The following is a 22,059-nucleotide window of genomic DNA, read 5'->3' as shown; positions in this document are numbered from 1 at the left end:
CCAGTGTGTGTGTGTGGTACCTCCAGCTGAGGGTTGGACATAGAGGCCAGTGTGTGTGTGGTACCTCCAGCTGAGGGTTGGACATAGAGGCCAGTGTGTGTGTGTGGTACCTCCAGCTGAGGGTTGGACATAGAGGCCAGTGTGTGTGTGTGTGTGGTACCTCCAGCTGAGGGTTGGACATAGAGGCCAGTGTGTGTGTGGTACCTCCAGCTGAGGGTTGGACATAGAGGCCAGTGTGTGTGTGTGGTACCTCCAGCTGAGGGTTGGACATAGTGGCCAGTGTGTGTGTGTGTGTGTGGTACCTCCAGCTGAGGGTTGGACATAGAGGCCAGTGTGTGTGTGGTACCTCCAGCTGAGGGGGTTGGACATAGAGGCCAGTGTGTGTGTGTGGTACCTCCAGCTGAGGGTTGGACATAGAGGCCAGTGCGGCAACGTTGAAGGGGAAGTAGCTGTTAGCTCCTCCCATGTCCATCTGTCCTCCGTACGCTCCATGGTTCACACGCAGAGACAGACCCTGGGACAGAGACAGAGAGGGTTATAGAGACACACAGAGACAGACCCTGGGACAGAGACAGACCCTGGGACAGAGACAGACCCTGGGACAGAGACAGAGAGGGTTATAGAGACACACAGAGACAGACCCTGGGACAGAGACAGAGAGGGTTATAGAGACACACAGAAACAGACCCTGGGACAGAGACAGAGAGGGTTATAGAGACACACAGAGACAGACCCTGGGACAGAGACAGAGAGGGTTATAGACACAGAGACAGACCCTGGGACAGAGACAGACCCTGGGACAGAGACAGACCCTGGGACAGAGACAGACCCTGGGACAGAGACAGAGAGGTTATAGAGACACACAGAGACAGACCCTGGGACAGAGACAGAGAGGGTTATAGAGACACACAGAGACAGACCCTGGGACAGAGACAGAGAGGTTATAGAGACACACAGAGAGACCCTGGGACAGAGACAGAGAGGGTTATAGAGACACACAGAGACAGACCCTGGGACAGAGACAGACCCTGGGACAGAGACAGAGAGGGTTATAGAGACACACAGAGACAGACCCTGGGACAGAGACAGAGAGGGTTATAGAGACACACAGAGACAGACCCTGGGACAGAGACAGAGGTTATAGAGACACACAGAGACAGACCCTGGGACAGAGACAGACCCTGGGACAGAGACAGAGAGGGTTATAGAGACCGACAGACCCTGGGACAGAGACCGACCCTGGGACAGAGACCGACCCTGGGACAGAGACAGAGAGGGTTATAGAGACACACAGAGACAGACCCTGGGACAGAGACAGGCCCTGGGACAGAGACAGAGACAGTTATAGAGACACAGAACAGACCCTGGGACAGAGACAGAGAGCGTTATAGAGACACACAGAGACAGACCCTGGGACAGAGACAGAGAGGGTTATAGAGACCGACCCTGGGACAGAGACAGACCCTGGGACAGAGACAGAGAGGGTTATAGAGACACACAGAGACAGACCCTAGGACAGAGACAGAGAGGGTTATAGAGACAGACAGAGACAGACCCTGGGACAGAGACAGACCCTGGGACAGAGACAGACCCTGGGACAGAGACAGACCCTGGGACAGAGACAGACCCTGGGACAGAGACAGAGAGGGTTATAGAGACCGACCCTGGGACAGAGACTGACCCTGGGACAGAGACCGACCCTGGGACAGAGACAGAGAGGGTTATAGAGACACACAAGAGACAGACCCTAGGACAGAGACAGAGAGGGTTATAGAGACAGACAGAGACAGACCCTGGGACAGAGACAGATCCTGGGACAGAGACAGAGAGAGAGTTATAGAGACACAGAGACAGACCCTGGGACAGAGACAGAGAGCGTTATAGAGACACAGAGACAGACCCTGGGACAGAGACAGACCCTGGGACAGAGACAGGCCCTGGGACAGAGACAGAGAGAGTTATAGAGACACAGAGACAGACCCTGGGACAGAGACAGAGAGGGTTATAGAGACACACAGAGACAGACCCTGGGACAGAGACAGACCCTGGGACAGAGACAGGCCCTGGGACAGAGACAGAGAGCGTTATAGAGACACACAGAGACAGACCCTGGGACAGAGTGCGTTCTGAGCCCTCTCCTGTCCTCCCTGTTCACCCATGACTGCGTGGCCACGCACGTCTCCAACTCAATCATCAAGTTTACTGACGGCACAACAGTAGTAGGACTGATTACCAACAATGACGAGAGTCTACAGGGAGGAGGTGAGGAACTTAGCAGTGTGGTGTCAGGAAAACATCCTCTCCTTCAAAGTCAACAAAAGGAAGGAGCTGATCGTGGACTCAGAGGGAGAGGAGGGGGAGCACCCCCCTATCACATCGACGGGACCGCAGTGGAGGTCAAAAGCTTCGAGGTCTGACTGACTGTACCTTCTTCTCCGCCTCGTACTCGGCCCAGGCTGCTTTGCGGTCCTCCTCGCTGAGAGCCTCCTCTTCCTTGTGATCCAGCAGGGAGTCATGTTCATGATAGCCCACAATCTGCTCCTTATTGCTGTGGAGCAGCTCAGCTAGGAAGGGGTCCTACAGGAGAGAAGTTACAGCACGGTTAGGTTAAGGTCAGGTGAAGATTAGGTCAGGTTAAGGTTAGGTTAAGGTCAGGTGAAGATTAGGTCAGGTTAAGGTTAGGTGGAGGTCAGGTGAAGGTCGGGTGAAGGTCAGGTGAAGATTAGGTCAGGTTAAGGTCAGGTTAAGGTTAGGTGAAGGTCATGTGAAGGTTAAGGTCAACTTAAGGTTAAGGTCAGGTTAAGGTCACCTTAAGGTTAGGTTAGGGTCAGGTTAAGGTCAGGTGAAGATTAGGACAGGTTAAGATCAGGTTAAGGTTAGGTGAAGGTCATGTGAAGGTTAAGGTCAACTTAAGGTTAAGGTCAGGTTAAGGTCAGGTTAAGGTCAGGTTAAGGTCAGGTTAAGGTCACTTTAAGGTTAAGCTTAGGTTAGAGTCAGGTTAAGGTCAGTGAGTCATGATAGCCCACAATCTGTCCCTTATTGCTGTGGTCCTACAGCAGAGATGGAGCAGTCAGCTAGGAAACACACACACAATGACACCACAGCCCACAGCCCCCAGCCCCAGCCCACAGCCCCCCACAGCCCCCAGCCCCCCCCAGCCCCAGCCCACAGCCCACCCCCAGCCCCAGCCCCCCCCCAGCCCCAGCCCACAGCCCCAGCCCCAGCCCACAGCCCCAGCCCACAGCCCCAGCCCCAGCCCCAGCCCATAGCCCACAGCCCCAGCTCTTTTTTTTTATACACCAATCAAAACCCTAAAAGTGGGAAAATAAAATCTGTTAATATAATCAGAGAATAAAATCCAACAGCTGGTTTGAGTGTTCTCCAGAGTGGAACAGCTGGAGGGGGGGGCAGAAGTCGACAGGTTCAGGGGCGTTCATGAGACTCTTCAGTTTCCGTGGCAACACTGTTATTGAAAATAATACCTGAGTAAAAGTGACAAGCTCCAGTCAGACAGTAGAGCCTGTCAGTCAGACAGTAGAGCCTGTCAGTCAGACAGTAGAGCCTGTCAGTCAGACAGTAGAGCCTGTCAGTCAGACAGTAGAGCCTGTCAGTCAGACAGTAGAGCCTGTCAGTCAGACAGTAGAGCCTGTCAGTCAGACAGTAGAGCCTGTCAGTCAGACAGTAGAGCCTGTCAGTCAGACAGTAGAGCCTGTCAGTCAGACAGTAGAGCCTGTCAGTCCTGTACAGCCCCAGTCAGACAGTAGAGCCTGTCAGTCAGACAGTAGAGCCTGTCAGTCCTGTACAGCCCCAGTCAGACAGTAGAGCCTGAGAAGGGGTGGGGGATAGAGGGAGAGAGAAAGAGTGGGAGGGAGGGAGAAAGAGTACTGCAGCTGTACCTGAACCCAGCAGAACAGCTGTCCCTGAACCCAGCAGAACTAACAGCTGTCCCTGAACCCAGCAGAACTAACAGCTGTACCTGAACCCAGCAGAACTAACAGCTGTCCCTGAACCCAGCAGACATAACAGCTGTACCTGAACCAACAGCTGTACTGAACCCAGCAGAACTAATATCTGTACCTGAACCCACAGCTGTCCCTGAACCCAGCAGAACTAACAGCTGTCCCTGAACCCAGCAGAACTAACAGCTGTCCCTGAACCCAGCAGACATAACAGCTGTCCCTGAACCCAGCAGAACTAACAGCTGGCCCTGAACCCAGCAGAACTAACAGCTGGCCCTGAACCCAGCAGAACTAACAGCTGTCCCTGAACCCAGCAGAACTAACAGCTGTCCCTGAACCCAGCAGAACTAACAGCTGTACTGAACCCAGCAGAACTAACAGCTGTCCCTGAACCCAGCAGAACTAACAGCTATCCCTGAACCCAGCAGAAATAACAGCTGTCCCTGAACCCAGCAGAACTAACAGCTGTCCCTAAACCCAGCAGAACTAACAGCTGTACCTGAACCCAGCAGAACTAACAGCTGTACCTGAACCAACAGCTGTGCTGAACCCAGCAGAACTAACATCTGTACCTGAACCCACAGCTGTCCCTGAACCCAGCAGAACTAACAGCTGTCCCTGAACCCAGCAGAACTAACAGCTGTCCCTGAACCCAGCAGAACTAACAGCTGTCCCTGAACCCAGCAGAACTAACAGCTGTCCCTGAACCAACAGCTGTACTGAACCCAGCAGAACTAACAGCTGTCCCTGAACCCAGCAGAACTAACAGCTGTCCCTGAACCCAGCAGAACAGCTGTCCCTGAACCCAGCAGAACTAACAGCTGTCCCTGAACCCAGCAGAACTAACAGCTGTACTGAACCCAGCAGAACTAACAGCTGTCCCTGAACCCAGCAGAACTAACAGCTGTCCCTGAACCAACAGCTGTCCCTGAACCCAGCAGAACTAACAGCTGTCCCTGAACCCAGCAGAACTAACAGCTGTCCCTGAACCCAGCAGAACTAACAGCTGTCCCTGAACCCAGCAGAACTAACAGCTGTACCTGAACCAACAGCTGTCCCTGAACCCAGCAGAACTAACAGCTGTCCCTGAACCCAGCAGAACTAACAGCTGTACCTGAACCCAGCAGAACTAACAGCTGTACCTGAACCCAGCAGAACTAACAGCTGTCCCTGAACCCAGCAGAACTAACAGCTGTCCCTGAACCCAGCAGAACTAACAGCTGTCCCTGAACCCAGCAGAACTAACAGCTGTCCCTGAACCCAGCAGAACTAACAGCTGTCCCTGAACCCAGCAGAACTAACAGCTGTCCCTGAACCCAGCAGAACTAACAGCTGTCCCTGAACCCAGCAGAACTAACAGCTGTACCTGAACCCAGCAGAACTAACAGCTGTCCCTGAACCAACAGCTGTCCCTGAACCCAGCAGAACTAACAGCTGTCCCTGAACCCAGCAGAACTAACAGCTGTCCCTGAACCCAGCAGAACTAACAGCTGTCCCTGAACCCAGCAGAACTAACAGCTGTCCCTGAACCCAGCAGAACTAACAGCTGTACCTGAACCCAGCAGAACTAACAGCTGTACCTGAACCCAGCAGAACTAACAGCTGTCCCTGAACCAACAGCTGTCCCTGAACCCAGCAGAACTAACAGCTGTCCCTGAACCCAGCAGAACTAACAGCTGTCCCTGAACCCAGCAGAACTAACAGCTGTCCCTGAACCCAGCAGAACTAACAGCTGTCCCTGAACCCAGCAGAACTAACAGCTGTCCCTGAACCCAGCAGAACTAACAGCTGTCCCTGAACCCAGCAGAACTAACAGCTGTCCCTGAACCCAGCAGAACTAACAGCTGTCCCTGAACCCAGCAGAACTAACAGCTGTCCCTGAACCCAGCAGAACTAACAGCTGTCCCTGAACCCAGCAGAACTAACAGCTGTACCTGAACCAACAGCTGTCCCTGAACCCAGCAGAACTAACAGCTGTCCCTGAACCCAGCAGAACTAACAGCTGTACCTGAACCCAGCAGAACTAACAGCTGTCCCTGAACCCAGCAGAACTAACAGCTGTCCCTGAACCCAGCAGAACTAACAGCTGTCCCTGAACCCAGCAGAACTAACAGCTGTACCTGAACCCAGCAGAACTAACAGCTGTCCCTGAACCCAGCAGAACTAACAGCTGTCCCTGAACCCAGCAGAACTAACAGCTGTCCCTGAACCCAGCAGAACTAACAGCTGTCCCTGAACCCAGCAGAACTAACAGCTGTCCCTGAACCCAGCAGAACTAACAGCTGTACCTGAACCCAGCAGAACTAACAGCTGTCCCTGAACCCAGCAGAACTAACAGCTGTCCCTGAACCCAGCAGAACTAACAGCTGTCCCTGAACCCAGCAGAACTAACAGCTGTCCCTGAACCCAGCAGAACTAACAGCTGTCCCTGAACCCAGCAGAACTAACAGCTGTCCCTGAACCCAGCAGAACTAACAGCTGTCCCTGAACCCAGCAGAACTAACAGCTGTCCCTGAACCCAGCAGAACTAACAGCTGTACTGAACCCAGCAGAACTAACAGTACTGCTGGGTTCAGGTACAGCTAACAGCTGTACTAGTCTGTGGCCAGAACAGAGCAGGTCATCTGGTTTAAGAGGCGGTCAGCTAGACATCTTTAATAGTGGGCAGTAAACTCTGTCATATAAACATCATTTAGATGGCTAGTTAAACATCGATACACATCCCACACTCTCTCTTCTCCAACCAACACTTCCTCCTCTCCAACTGACTCATCCATCTCTCCTCTCCAACAGACTCATCCATCTCTCCTCTCCAACAGACTCATCCATCTCTCCTCTCCAACAGACTCATCCATCTCTCCTCTCCAACAGACTCATCCATCTCTCCAACAGACTCATCCATCTCTCCAACAGACTCATCCATCTCTCCAACAGACTCATCCATCTCTCCAACAGACTCATCCATCTCTCCAACAGACTCATCCATCTCTCCTCTCCAACAGACTCATCCATCTCTCCTCTCCAACAGACTCATCCATCTCTCCTCTCCAACAGACTCATCCATCTCTCCTCTCCAACAGACTCATCCATCTCTCCATCAGACTCATCCATCTCTCCTCTCCAACAGATTCATCCATCTCTCCTCTCCAACAGATTCATCCATCTCTTTGACATATTCATCCATCTCTCCAACAGATTCATCCATCTCTCCAACAGATTCATCCATCTCTCCTCTCCATCAGACTCCTCCATCTCTCCTCTCTGACATATTCATCCATCTCTCCGACATATTCATCCATCTCTCCGACATATTCATCCATCTCTCCGACATATTCAACCATCTCTCCTCTCCAACAGATTCATCCATCTCTCCAACAGACGCATCCATCTCTCCTCTCCATCAGACTCCTCCATCTCTCCTCTCCAACAGACGCATCCATCTCTCCTCTCCAACAGACGCATCCATCTCTCCTCTCCAACAGACGCATCCATCTCTCCTCTCCAACAGACTCATCCACCTCTCCAACAGACGCATCCACCTCTCCAACAGACGCATCCACCTCTCCAACAGACTCATCCACCTCTCCAACAGACTCATCCATCTCTCCAACAGACTCATCCATCTCTCCAACAGACTCATCCATCTCTCCAACAGACTCATCCATCTCTCTATCCAAAGACACATCCACCTCTCCTCTCCAACAGACTCATCCACCTCTCCAACAGACTCATCCACCTCTCCAACAGACTCATCCACCTCTCCAACAGACGCATCCACCTCTCCAACAGACTCATCCACCTCTCCAACAGACTCATCCACCTCTCCAACAGACTCATCCATCTCTCCAACAGACTCATCCATCTCTCCAACAGACTCATCCATCTCTCCAGACTCATCCATCTCTCCTATCCAACAGACACATCCACCTCTCCTCTCCAACAGACTCATCCACCTCTCCAACAGACTCATCCACCTCTCCAACAGACTCATCCATCTCTCCAACAGACTCATCCATCTCTCCAACAGACTCATCCATCTCTCCAACAGACTCATCCATCTCTCCTCTCCAACAGACTCATCCATCTCTCCTCTCCAACAGACTCATCCATCCTCCTCTCCAACAGACTCATCCATCCTCTCCAACAGACTCATCCATCTCTCCTCTCCAACAGACTCATCCACCTCTCCAACAGACTCATCCACCTCTCCAACAGACTCATCCACCTCTCCAACAGACTCATCCACCTCTCCAACAGACTCATCCACCTCTCCAACAGACTCATCCACCTCTCCAACAGACTCATCCACCTCTCCAACAGACTCATCCACCTCTCCAACAGACTCATCCATCTCTCCAGACTCATCGACCTCTCCTATCCAAAATACACATCCACCTCTCCTCTCCAACAGACTCATCCACCTCTCCTCTCCAACAGACTCATCCACCTCTCCTCTCCAACAGACTCATCCACCTCTCCAACAGACTCATCCACCTCTCCAACAGACTCATCCACCTCTCCAACAGACTCATCCACCTCTCCAACAGACTCATCCACCTCTCCAACAGACTCATCCACCTCTCCAACAGACTCATCCACCTCTCCAACAGACTCATCCACCTCTCCAACAGACTCATCCACCTCTCCAACAGACTCATCCATCTCTCCAACAGACTCATCCATCTCTCCAACAGACTCATCCATCTCTCCAACAGACTCATCCATCTCTCCAACAGACTCATTCATCCATCTCTCCAACAGACTCATTCATCCATCTCTCCAACAGACTCAGCCACCTCTGGACATATTCATCCATCTCTCCAACCCTCATCCATCTCTCCACTCCAGACTCATCCACCTCTCCTCTCCCACAGACTCATCCACCTCTCCTCTCCAACAGACTCATCCATCTCTCCAACAGACTCATCCATCTCTCCAACAGACTCATCCATCTCTCCAACAGACTCATCCATCTCTCCAACAGACTCATCCATCTCTCCAACAGACTCATCCATCTCTCCAACAGACTCATCCATCTCTCCAACAGACTCATCATCTCTCCAACAGACTCATCAATCTCTCCAACAGACTCACCATCTCTCCAACAGACTCATCCATCTCTCCAACAGACTCATCCATCTCTCCAACAGACTCATCATCCATCTCTCCAACAGACTCATTCATCCATCTCTCCAACACTCATCCATCTCTCCAACAGACTCATCCATCTCTCCAACAGACTCATCCATCTCTCCTCTCCAACGGATTCATCCATCTCTCCTCTCCAACGGATTCATCCATCTCTCCTCTCCAACTGATTCATCCATCTCTCCTCTCCAACAGATTCATCCATCTCTCCAACAGATTCATCCATCTCTTCTCTCCAACTGATTCATCCATCTCTCCAACTGATTCATCCATCTCTCCTCTCCAACTGATTCATCCATCTCGCTTCTCTCCAACTGATTCATCAATCTCTCCTCTCTCCAACTGATTCATCCATCTCTCCTCTCTCCAACTGATTCATCCATCTCGCTTCTCTCCAACTGATTCATCCATCTCTCCTCTCTCCAACTGATTCATCCATCTCTCCTCTCCAACGGATTCATCCATCTATTTGGTAAAAGGCAGTAAACAGATGAATGTCGGAGCAGCTGTGTTGTGCTGTTAGACAGCCTCTCTAAAGGCTGTGCTGAGATCATTAAACTGCATGGCCCTTGGGGGCCAAACCAGCCTGTCACACAGCACCTGCACCCATGAGGAGAGGAAACAATGGAACGAAACAGAGAGAGAGCTGGAGGGTGGACGCAGGCCGGACAGACCGAGGGAGGGATAAACAACAGGGTTTATGACATCTCTAAAGATCAAAGGCAGCTGGCTGCACACGAACCTGTTACACACACACACACATATTCCAGGGTACATATGCACAGAGGGAGCAGGTTAACAGAGCATCTTGGCATTTAAAGGTTATTTGGTTCATCGTTGTTCCAGTGAAGGATATTGCGGTGTGTCTATAATGAGAGGGTTTAAACACAGTAACGAGGGTTGGACCTGTTCCTCTGCAGGGGCTCGGTGAGCAGGGGGCCAGATGGGCCGCATGTTCCCTCCACTACACAGATTTAAGAGGGTGAGTGTGCACACACACAAAACCGTGATTTGTCCAAATAACCAGTGACAATGGTTTCTCGTTATTAGTCACATCCCATCGTCCTGGGACAGAAGTGACATACATCTATGTTACCGACGCCTGTCCTAGAGAGATTATACCCCCCCCAGCCATCCCATCCAGCCATCCCATCCAGCCTCGGTACCTTTGGCAGCATAGGCGTGGTCCTCTTGCTCTTCTTGCCAGTGGGATCATCCAGAAGGTCAGGTTCAAAGGCGTAGAGCTCCGTCAGCTCATTCATGGTGAAATGTCTCTCTATCTGCTGTTGATCCACCACTCGGAAGGACAGAGACTGTTTAGCGACCTGGCGGTCATAGATCTTCTCTTCCATAGTACCCTGAGAGGGAGAGAAGACAGGTCAGAGGGCAGGTTTACATCTGTAGTACCCTGAGAAGGGAAGAGGACAGGTCAGAGGACAGGTTTACATCTATAGTACCCTGAGAGGGAAAGAGGACAGGTTTACATCTATAGTACCCTGAGAGGAGAAGAGGACAGGTCAGAGGACAGGTTTACATCTATAGTACCCTGACCCCACAACGTCACTGTCCAGCTACACACGCCACTACGTCACTAACTGTCCAGCTACACACACCACTACGTCACTAACTGTCCAGCTACACACGCCACTACGTCACTAACTGTCCAGCTACACACACCACTACGTCACTAACTGTCCAGCTACACACGCCACTACGTCACTAACTGTCCAGCTACACACGCCACTACGTCACTAACTGTCCAGCTACACACGCCACTACGTCACTAACTGTCCAGCTACACACGCCACTAACTGTCCAGCTACACACGCCACTAACTGTCCAGCTACACACGCCACTACGTCACTAACTGTCCAGCTACACACGCCACTAACGTCAGCTACACAACTGTCCAGCTACACACGCCACTACGTCACTAACTGTCCAGCTACACACGCCACTACGTCACTAACTGTCCAGCTACACACACCACTAACCGTCCAGCTACACACGACACTACGTCACTAACTGTCCAGCTACACACGTCACTAACTGTCCAGCTACACACGTCACTAACTGTCCAGCCACACACGACACTACGTCATTAACCGTCCAGCTACACACGACACTACATCATTAACCGTCCAGCTACACACGACACTACGTCATTAACCGTCCAGCTACACACGACACTACGTCATTAACCGTCCAGCTACACACGACACTACTTCACTAACTGTCCAGCTACACATGCCACTACATCATTAACTGTCCAGCTACACATGACACTACGTCACCAACTGTCCAGCTACACATGACACTACATCACTAACTGTCCAGCTAAACACGCCACTACGTCACTAACTGTCCAGCTACAAACGACACTACGTCACTAACTGTCCAGCTACACACGCTACTACATCATTAACTGTCCAGCTACACATGACACTACGTCACTAACTGTCCAGCTACACACGACACTACGTCATTAACTGTCCAGCTACACACGCCACTACGTCATTAACTGTCTAGCTACACACGCCACTACGTCATTAACTGTCCAGCTACACACGCCACTAACTGTCCAGCTACACACGCCACTACGTCACTAACTGCCCAGCTACACACGACACTACGTCATTAACTGTCCACCTACACACGCCACTACGTCACTAACTGTCCACCTACACACACGTCACTAACGTCACTAACTGTCCAGCTACACACGCCACTAACTGTCCAGCTACACACGCCACTAACTGTCCAGCTACACACGACACGCCATTAACTGTCCAGCTACACACGCCACTACGTCACTAACTGTCCAGCTACACACGCCACTACGTCACTAACTGTCCAGCTACACACGCCACTACGTCGCTAACTGTCCAGCTACACACGCCATCACTAACTGTCCAGCTACACACGACACTACGTCATTAACTGTCCAGCTACACACGACACTACGTCATTAACCGTCCAGCTAAACACGACACTACGTCATTAACGTCCAGCTACACACGACACTACTTCACTAACTGTCCAGCTACACACGCCACTACGTCATTAACTGTCCAGCTACACACGACACTACGTCATTAACCGTCCAGCTAAACACGACACTACGTCATTAACTGTCCAGCTACACACGACACTACTTCACTAACTGTCCAGCTACACACGCCACTACGTCATTAACTGTCCAGCTACACACGCCACTACTTCACTAACTGTCCAGCTACACACGCCACTACGTCACTAACTGTCCAGCTACACACGCTACTACATCATTAACTGTCCAGCTACACATGACACACGTCACCAACTGTCCAGCTACACATGACACTACATCACTAACTGTCCAGCTAAACACGCCACTACGTCACTAACTGTCCAGCTACACACGCCACTACGTCACTAACTGTCCAGCTACAAACAACACTACGTCACTAACTGTCCAGCTACACACGCTACTACATCATTAACTGTCCAGCTACACATGACACTACGTCACCAACTGTCCAGCTACACACGCCACTACGTCATTAACTGTCCAGCTACACACGCCACTAACTGTCCAGCTACACACGCCACTACGTCATTAACTGTCCAGCTACACACGCCACTACGTCACTAACTGTCCAGCTACACACGACACTACGTCATTAACTGTCCAGCTACACACAACACTACGTCATTAACTGTCCAGCTACACACGACACTACGCCATTAACCGTCCAGCTACACACGACACTACGTCATTAACTGTCCAGCTACACACAACACTACGTCACTAACTGTCCAGCTACACACGACACTACGCCATTAACCGTCCAGCTACACACAACACTACGTCATTAACTGTCCAGCTACACACGCCACTAACTGTCCACTACACGCCATTAACCGTCCAGCTACACACGACACTACGTCATTAACTGTCCAGCTACACACAACACTACGTCATTAACTGTCCAGCTACACACGACACTACGTCATTAACTGTCCAGCTACACACGACACTACTTCACTAACTGTCCAGCTACACACGCCACTACGTCACTAACTGTCCAGCTACACACGCTACTACATCATTAACTGTCCAGCTACACATGACACTACGTCACTAACTGTCCAGCTACACATGACACTACATCACTAACTGTCCAGCTAAACACGCCACTACGTCACTAACTGTCCAGCTACAAACAACACTACGTCACTAACTGTCCAGCTACAAACGACACTACGTCACTAACTGTCCAGCTACACACGCTACTACATCATTAACTGTCCAGCTACACATGACACTACGTCACCAACTGTCCAGCTACACACGCCACTACGTCATTAACTGTCCAGCTACACACGCCACTAACTGTCCAGCTACACACGCCACTACGTCATTAACTGTCCAGCTACACACGCCACTACATCACTAACTGTCCAGCTACACACAACACTACGTCATTAACTGTCCAGCTACACACGACACTACGTCATTAACTGTCCATCTACACACGCCACTACGTCATTAACTGTCCAGCTACACACGCCACTACGTCATTAACTGTCCAGCTACACACGCCACTACGTCACTAACTGTCCAGCTACACACGCCACTACGTCACTAACTGTCCAGCTACACATGACACTACGTCATTAACTGTCCAGCTACACATGACACTACGTCACTAACTGTCCAGCTACAATACACATTTTCTATCTATGGAGTTCCTACTTTGTTGTCCTGGATATTGTCTGAACTCTGCTGGGTATTACGTGACTGGCTGATTGACTGGCTGACTGACTGACTGGTTGATTGGCTGACTGGCTGGCTGGCTGGTTGACTGGCTAGTTGACTGACTGGCTGGCTGGTTGACTGACTGGCTGGTTGACTGGCTGGCTGGCTGGCTGGCTGGTTGACTGGCTGGCTAGTTGACTGACTGGCTGGATGGCTAGTTGACTGACTGACTGGCTGGTTGACTGACTGGCTGGTTGACTGACTGACTTGCTGGTTGACTGGCTGGCTGACTGGCTGGCTGGTTGACTGACTGGCTGGCTGGTTAACTGACACTGGCTGGCTGGCTGGTTGACTGACTGGCTGGCTGTCCAGCTGACTGACTGGCTGGCTGGTTGACTGACTGGTTGACTGGCTGGCTGGCTAGTTGACTGACTGGCTGGTTGACTGACTGACTTGCTATGGTTGACTGGCTGGCTGGCTGGTTGACTGGCTGGCTGGTTGACTGGCTGGCTGGTTGACTGACTGACTGGCTGGCTGGTTGACTGACTGGCTGGCTGGTTGGTTGACTGGCTGGTTGGTTGGTTGACTGGCTGGTTGACTGGCTGGTTGACTGGCTGGTTGACTGGCTGGTTGACTGGCTGACTGGTTGACTGACTGACTGGCTGGCTGGTTGACTGGCTGGTTGACTGGCTGGCTGGTTGACTGACTGCCTGGCTGGTTGACTGACTGGCTGGCTGGTTGACTGACTAACTGGCTGGCTGGTTGACTGACTGGCTGGCTGGTTGACTGACTGCCTGGCTGGTTGACTGACTGGCTGGCTGGTTGACTGACTGGCTGGTTGACTGACTGGCTGGCTGGTTGACTGACTGACTGGCTGGCTGGTTGACTGACTGGCTGGCTGGCTGGCTGGTTGACTGACTGGCTGGCTGGTTGACTGACTGACTGGCTGGTTGACTGACACTGACTGGCTGGCTGGCTGGTTGACTGACTGACTGGCTGGCTGGTTGCTGACTGACTGGTTGACTGGCTGGTTGACTGGCTGGCTGACTGGCTGGTTACCTGAGCCAGGAATCGGTAGACGTAGCAGGTCTTGAGCTGTCCGAAGCGGTAGAGCCTGAAGATACTCTGGATGTCGTACGACGGGTTCCAGGACGCGTCGAAGATGATGACCCTGTTAGCTCCTATCAGGTTGATGCCCAGAGAACCAGCCCTGGTCGAGATCAGGAACAACCGACCTCTACAGAGTTAGAGAGGGAGAGAGTTAGAGAGGGAGAGAGTTAGAGAGGGAGAGAGTTAGAGAGGGAGAGAGTTAGAGAGGGAGAGAGTTAGAGAGGGAGAGAGTTAGAGAGGGAGAGAGTTAGAGAGGGAGAGAGAGTTAGAGGGAGAGAGAGTTAGAGGGAGAGAGAGTTAGAGGGAGAGAGTTAGAGAGTTAGAGAGGGAGAGAGTTAGAGAGGGAGAGAGTTAGAGAGGGAGAGAGTTAGAGAGGGAGAGAGTTAGAGAGGGAGAGAGTTAGAGAGAGTTAGAGAGAGTTAGAGGGAGAGAGTTAGAGAGTTAGAGAGGGAGAGAGTTAGAGAGGGAGAGAGTTAGAGAGGGAGAGAGTTAGAGAGGGAGAGAGTTAGAGAGGGAGAGAGTTAGAGAGAGTTAGAGAGAGTTAGGAGAGTTAGAGTTAGAGGGAGTTAGAGGGAGTGAGAGGGAGTTAGAGGGAGAGAGAGTTAGAGGGAGAGAGAGTTAGAGGGAGAGAGAGTTAGAGGGAGAGAGAGTTAGAGGGAGAGAGAGTTAGAGGGAGAGAGTTAGAGGGAGAGAGAGTTAGAGGGAGAGAGAGTTAGAGGGAGAGAGAGTTAGAGGGAGAGAGAGTTAGAGGGAGAGAGAGTTAGAGGGAGAGAGAGTTAGAGGGAGAGAGAGTTAGAGGGAGAGAGAGTTAGAGGGAGAGAGAGTTAGAGGGAGAGAGAGTTAGAGGAGAGAGAGTTAGAGGGAGAGAGAGTTAGAGGGAGAGAGTTAGAGGGAGAGAGTTAGAGGGAGAGAGTTAGGGGAGAGAGTTAGAGGGAGAGAGTTAGAGGGAGAGAGTTAGAGGGAGAGAGTTAGAGAGAGAGAGGAGGAGAGAGTTAGAGAGAGAGAGTTAGAGAGAGGTTAGAGAGAGAGTTAGAGAGAGCTGGAGTTAGAGAGAGCTGAGTTAGAGAGAGAGGTTAGAGAGAGAGTTAGAGGCGAGAGTTAGAGAGAGAGAGAGTTAGAGAGAGCGAGAGGAGAGAGTTAGAGAGAGTTAGAGAGAGTTAGAGGGGAGAGAGTTAGAGGGGAGAGAGTTAGAAGAGAGAGAGTTAGAGGGAGAGAGAGTTAGAGAGGGAGAGAGAGTTAGAGGGAGAGAGTTAGAGGGAGAGAGTTAGAGGGAGAGAGTTAGAGGGAGAGAGTTAGAGAGGGAGAGAGTTAGAGAGGGAGAGAGTTAGAGAGGGAGAGAGTTAGAGAGGGAGAGAGTTAGAGAGGGAGAGAGTTAGAGAGGGAGAGAGTTAGAGGGAGAGAGAGTTAGAGAGGGAGAGAGAGTTAGAGGGAGAGGAGTTAGAGAGTTAGAGGGAGAGAGTTAGAGAGTTAGAGAGGGAGAGAGTTAGAGAGGGAGAGAGTTAGAGAGGGAGAGAGAGAGAGTTAGTTAGAGAGGGAGAGAGTTAGAGAGGGAGAGAGTTAGAGAGGGAGAGAGTTAGAGAGGGAGAGAGTTAGAGAGGGAGAGAGTTAGAGAGGGAGAGAGTTAGAGAGGGAGAGAGTTAGAGAGGGAGAGAGTTAGAGAGGGAGAGAGAGTTAGAGAGGGAGAGAGAGTTAGAGGGAGAGAGAGTTAGAGGAGAGAGAGTTAGAGAGGGAGAGAGAGTTAGAGAGGAGAGAGAGAGTTAGAGAGGGAGAGAGTTAGAGAGGGAGAGAGAGAGAGAGTTAGAGAGGGAGAGAGTTAGAGGGAGAGAGAGTTAGAGGGAGAGAGAGTTAGAGAGAGGAGAGAGAGTTAGAGAGTTAGAGAGGGAGAGAGTTAGAGAGGGAGAGAGTTAGAGAGGGAGAGAGTTAGAGAGAGTTAGAGAGAGTTAGAGAGAGTTAGAGGGAGTTAGAGGGAGTTAGAGGGAGAGAGAGTTAGAGGGAGAGAGAGTTAGAGGGAGAGAGAGTTAGAGGGAGAGAGAGTTAGAGGGAGAGAGAGTTAGAGGGAGAGAGAGTTAGAGGGAGAGAGAGTTAGAGGGAGAGAGAGTTAGAGGGAGAGAGAGTTAGAGGGAGAGAGTTAGAGGGAGAGAGTTAGAGGGAGAGAGTTAGAGAGGGAGAGAGTTAGAGAGGGAGAGAGTTAGAGAGGGAGAGAGTTAGAGAGAGAGGAGAGAGAGTTAGAGAGAGAGAGTTAGAGAGAGAGAGTTAGAGAGAGAGAGTTAGAGAGAGAGAGAGTTAGAGAGCGAGAGTTAGAGAGAGCGAGAGTTAGAGAGAGAGAGTTAGAGAGAGTTAGAGGGAGAGAGAGTTAGAGGGAGAGGAGTTAGAGGGAGAGAGGAGAGAGTTAGAGGGGAGAGAGTTAGAGGGAGAGAGAGTTAGAGGGAGAGAGAGTTAGAGGGAGAGAGAGTTAGAGGGAGAGAGAGTTAGAGGGGAGAGAGAGAGAGAGTTAGGGAGAGAGTTAGAGGGAGAGAGTTAGAGAGGAGAGAGAGTTAGAGGAGTTAGAGAGAGTTAGAGGAGTTAGAGAGAGTTAGAGGGAGAGAGAGTTAGAGGGAGAGAGAGTTAGAGGGAGAGAGAGTTAGAGGGAGAGAGAGTTAGAGAGAGAGAGAGGAGAGAGTTAGAGAGGGAGAGAGTTAGAGAGGGAGAGAGTTAGAGAGGGAGAGAGTTAGAGGGAGTTAGAGGGAGTTAGAGAGAGAGTTAGAGGGAGAGAGAGTTAGAGGGAGAGAGAGTTAGAGGGAGAGAGAGTTAGAGGGAGAGAGAGTTAGAGGGAGAGAGAGTTAGAGAGGAGAGTTAGAGGGAGAGAGTTAGAGGGAGAGAGGAGGGAGAGAGTTAGAGGGAGAGAGTTAGAGAGGAGTTAGAGGAGAGTTAGAGAGAGAGTTAGAGAGAGTTAGAGGAGTTAGAGGGAGAGAGAGTTAGAGGGAGAGAGAGTTAGAGGGAGAGAGAGTTAGAGGGAGAGAGAGTTAGAGGGGAGAGAGTTAGAGGGAGAGAGTTAGAGGGAGAGAGTTAGAGAGGGAGAGAGTTAGAGAGGGAGAGAGAGTTAGAGAGGAGAGAGAGTTAGAGAGAGTTAGAGAGAGAGTTAGAGAGGAGAGAGAGTTAGAGAGAGAGAGTTAGAGAGGGAGAGAGTTAGAGAGGAGAGAGTTAGAGAGGAGAGTTAGAGAGAGAGAGTTAGAGAGAGAGAGAGTTAGAGAGGGAGAGAGAGTTAGAGAGAGAGAGAGTTAGAGAGGGAGAGAGTTAGAGGGAGAGAGTTAGAGAGGGAGAGAGAGTTAGAGGTTAGAGAGAGAGAGTTAGAGGGGAGAGAGAGTTAGAGGGGAGAGAGTTAGAGGGAGAGAGAGTTAGAGGGAGAGAGAGTTAGAGAGGGAGAGAGTTAGAGAGGGAGAGAGTTAGAGAGGGAGAGAGTTAGAGGGAGAGAGTTAGAGGAGGAGTTAGAGGGAGAGAGAGTTAGAGGGAGAGAGAGTTAGAGAGTTAGAGAGGTTAGAGAGAGAGTTAGAGAGGAGAGAGAGAGAGTTAGAGGGAGAGAGAGTTAGAGAGGGAGAGAGAGTTAGAGAGGAGAGAGAGAGAGAGAGGAGAGAGAGTTAGAGAGAGAGAGAGTTAGAGAGGGAGAGAGTTAGAGAGGGAGAGAGTTAGAGAGTTAGAGAGAGTTAGAGAGAGAGAGTTAGAGGGAGAGAGAGTTAGAGGGAGAGAGAGTTAGAGAGGAGAGAGAGTTAGAGGGAGAGAGAGTTAGAGAGAGTTAGAGAGGGAGTTAGAGGGAGAGAGTTAGAGAGGGAGAGAGTTAGAGGGAGAGAGAGTTAGAGGGAGAGAGAGTTAGAGGGAGAGAGAGTTAGAGGGAGAGAGAGTTAGAGGGAGAGAGAGTTAGAGGGAGAGAGAGTGAGAGAGAGAGAGTTAGAGGGAGTTAGAGTGAGTTAGAGGGAGTTAGAGGGAGTTAGAGGGAGTTAGAGGGAGTTAGAGGGAGTTAGAGGGAGTTAGAGAGAGTTAGAGAGAGTTAGAGAGAGTTAGAGAGAGTTAGAGAGAGTTAGAGAGAGTTAGAGGGAGAGAGAGTTAGAGGGAGAGAGAGTTAGAGGGAGAGAGAGTTAGAGGGAGAGAGAGTTAGAGAGAGCGAGTTAGAGAGAGCGAGAGTTAGAGAGCGAGAGTTAGAGAGAGCGAGAGTTAGAGAGCGAGAGTTAGAGAGTTAGAGAGAGTTAGAGAGTTAGAGAGTTAGAGAGAGTTAGAGAGAGGAGTTAGAGTTAGAGCGAGAGTTAGAGAGAGTTAGAGAGAGTTAGAGAGGAGAGTTAGAGAGTTAGAGAGAGTTAGAGGGGAGTTAGGGAGAGAGAGTTAGAGGGAGAGGAGTTAGAGGAGAGTTAGAGGGAGAGAGAGTTAGAGGGAGAGAGAGTTAGAGGAGAGAGAGTTAGAGAGAGTTAGAGAGAGAGAGTTAGAGGGGAGAGAGAGAGAGAGAGAGTTAGAGAGAGAGTTAGAGGGAGAGAGAGTTAGAGGAGAGAGAGTTAGAGAGAGTTAGAGAGAGAGAGAGTTAGGAGGGAGTTAGAGAGAGAGAGAGAGGAGAGTTAGAGAGGGAGTTAGAGAGAGAGAGAGTTAGAGGGAGTTAGAGGGAGAGAGAGTTAGAGGGAGTTAGAGAGTTAGAGAGAGAGAGAGTTAGAGGAGAGAGAGTTAAAGGGAGAGAGAGTTAGAGGGAGAGAGAGTTAGAGAGAGGAGAGAGAGTTAGAGAGAGAGTTAGAGGGAGAGAGTTAGAGGGAGAGAGTTAGAGGGAGAGAGTTAGAGAGAGAGAGAGAGAGTTAGAGAGTTAGAGAGAGAGTTAGAGTTAGAGAGAGAGTTAGAGAGAGAGAGTTAGAGAGAGAGGAGAGAGTTAGAGTTAGGGAGAGAGTTAGAGAGAGAGTTAGAGAGAGAGAGAGAGTTAGAGAGTTAGAGAGAGAGAGTTAGAGGGAGAGAGAGTTAGAGGGAGAGAGAGTTAGAGAGGGAGAGAGTTAAAAGAGAGAGTTAGAGGGAGTTAGAGGGAGTTAGAGGAGAGAGTTAGAGAGAGAGAGTTAGAGGGAGAGAGAGTTAGAGGGAGTTAGAGAGAGTTAGAGGGAGAGAGAGTTAGAGGGAGAGAGAGTTAGAGGGAGAGAGAGTTAGAGGGAGAGAGAGTTAGGAGGAGAGAGAGAGAGAGAGTTAGAGGGAGAGAGAGTTAGAGGGAGAGAGAGTTAGAGGGAGAGAGTTAGAGGGAGAGAGTTAGGAGAGAGTTAGAGGGAGAGAGTTAGAGGGAGAGAGTTAGAGGGAGAGAGTTAGAGGAGAGAGTTAGAGAGAGAGTTAGAGAGAGAGTTAGAGAGAGTTAGAGAGAGAGTTAGAGAGAGTTAGAGAGAGAGCGAGTTAGAGAGAGAGAGAGTTAGAGAGAGAGAGTTAGAGAGAGCGAGAGTTAGAGAGAGCGAGAGTTAGAGAGAGCGAGAGTTAGAGAGAGAGTTAGAGAGCGAGAGTTAGAGAGAGCGAGAGTTAGAGAGAGCGAGAGTTAGAGAGAGAGAGAGAGTTAGAGAGTTAGTGGCGAGAGTTAGAGGAGAGAGAGTTAGAGGAGAGAGAGTTAGAGAGAGAGAGTTAGAGGAGAGAGAGCGAGAGTTAGAGAGAGTTAGAGGGAGAGAGTTAGAGGAGAGAGTTAGAGAGGAGAGAGTTAGTAGTTAGAGAGAGTTAGAGAGAGAGAGAGAGTTAGAGGGAGTTAGAGAGTTAGAGGAGTTAGAGGGAGTTAAGGGAGAGAGTTAGAAAGAGAGTTAGAGGGAGAGAGAGTTAGAGGGAGAGAGAGTTAGAGGGAGAGAGTTAGAGGGAGAGAGAGTTAGAGGGAGAGAGAGTTAGTGGAGAGAGAGTTAGAGGGAGAGAGAGTTAGAGAGAGAGAGTTAGAGTTAGTTAGAGAGAGTTAGAGAGAGTTAGAGAGTTAGAGAGAGAGAGAGAGTTAGAGTTAGAGAGAGCGAGAGAGAGAGCGAGAGTTAGAGAGAGCGAGAGTTAGAGAGAGAGAGAGTTAGAGAGCGAGAGAGAGAGTTAGAGAGAGAGAGAGTTAGAGAGCGAGAGTTAGAGAGCGAGAGTTAGAAAGCGAGAGTTAGTAGAGCGAGAGAGAGTTAGAGATAGTTAGAGGAGAGAGAGTTAGAGGGTTAAATAAAAAAAATAAAAAAATAAAAAGAGAGAGAGTTAGAGGGAGAGAGTTAGAGGGAGAGAGTTAGAGGGAGAGAGTTAGAGGGAGAGAGTTAGAGAGAGAGAGTTAGAGAGAGAGAGTTAGAGAGAGAGAGTTAGAGAGAGAGAGTTAGAGAGAGCGAGAGTTAGAGAGAGCGAGAGAGAGAGAGAGAGTTAGAGGGAGAGAGTTAGAGAGAGAGAGTTAGAGGGAGAGAGAGTTAGAGGGAGAGAGAGTTAGAGGGTTAAATAAAAAAATGTAAAAAATAAAAATAGAGAGAGCGAGAGAGAGTTAGAGAGAGAGTTAGAGGGAGAGAGTTAGAGGGAGAGAGTTAGAGGGAGAGAGTTAGAGGGTTAAATAAAAAAATAAAAAAAATAAAAAGAGAGAGAGTTAGGGAGAGCGAGGTGTAGTAGAGGTGTGGAGAGCGAGGTGTAGTAGAGGTGTGGAGAGCGAGGGGTAGTAGACGTGTGGAGAGAGGGGCGTAGAGGTGTGGAGAGCGAGGTGTAGTAGAGGTGTGGAGAGAGGGGTGTAGTAGAGGTGTGGAGAGAGGGGTGTAGTAGGGGGTGTAGAGGTGTGGAGAGCGAGGTGTAGTAGAGGTGTGGAGAGCGAGGTGTAGTAGAGGTGTGGAGAGCGAGGTGTAGTAGAGGTGTGGAGAGAGGTGTAGTAGAGGTGTGGAGAGCGAGGTGTAGTAGAGGTGTGGAGAGAGGGGCGTAGTAGAGGTGTGGAGAGAGGGGTGTAGTAGAGGTGTGGAGGTGTGGAGAGCGAGGTGTAGTAGAGGTGTGGAGAGCGAGGTGTAGTAGAGGTGTGGAGAGCGAGGTGTAGTAGAGGTGTGGAGAGCGAGGTGTAGTAGCGGTGTGGAGAGCGAGTGTAGTAGCGGTGTGGAGAGCGAGGTGTAGTAGCGGTGTGGAGAGCGAGGTGTAGTAGCGGTGTGGAGAGCGAGGTGT

The 22,059-nt window shown here is 50.5% G+C and overlaps 1 protein-coding gene across 1 annotated transcript in view; it reads right to left on the bottom strand.

The window, feature by feature from the left end:
• Positions 1–394: 394 nt before the first annotated feature.
• The window catches only part of LOC112223949 (transcriptional regulator ATRX-like), a gene marked incomplete at its 3' end in the record, with an annotated part of 88,851 nt that continues 67,186 nt past the window's right edge, over positions 395–22,059 (bottom strand). Inside the window, 4 exon segments of the mRNA XM_042326174.1 lie at positions 395–514; positions 2,428–2,577; positions 10,274–10,465; positions 14,908–15,085. Coding sequence (XP_042182108.1) covers positions 395–514; positions 2,428–2,577; positions 10,274–10,465; positions 14,908–15,085 — 640 coding nt within the window.

Source organism: Oncorhynchus tshawytscha, linkage group LG08 (genome assembly GCF_018296145.1).
Source record: "Oncorhynchus tshawytscha isolate Ot180627B linkage group LG08, Otsh_v2.0, whole genome shotgun sequence".
NCBI classification, from domain to species: domain Eukaryota; kingdom Metazoa; phylum Chordata; class Actinopteri; order Salmoniformes; family Salmonidae; genus Oncorhynchus; species Oncorhynchus tshawytscha.
Note: the sequence above shows the minus strand (reverse complement) of the source record. Positions and strands in the feature narration are given on the sequence as shown.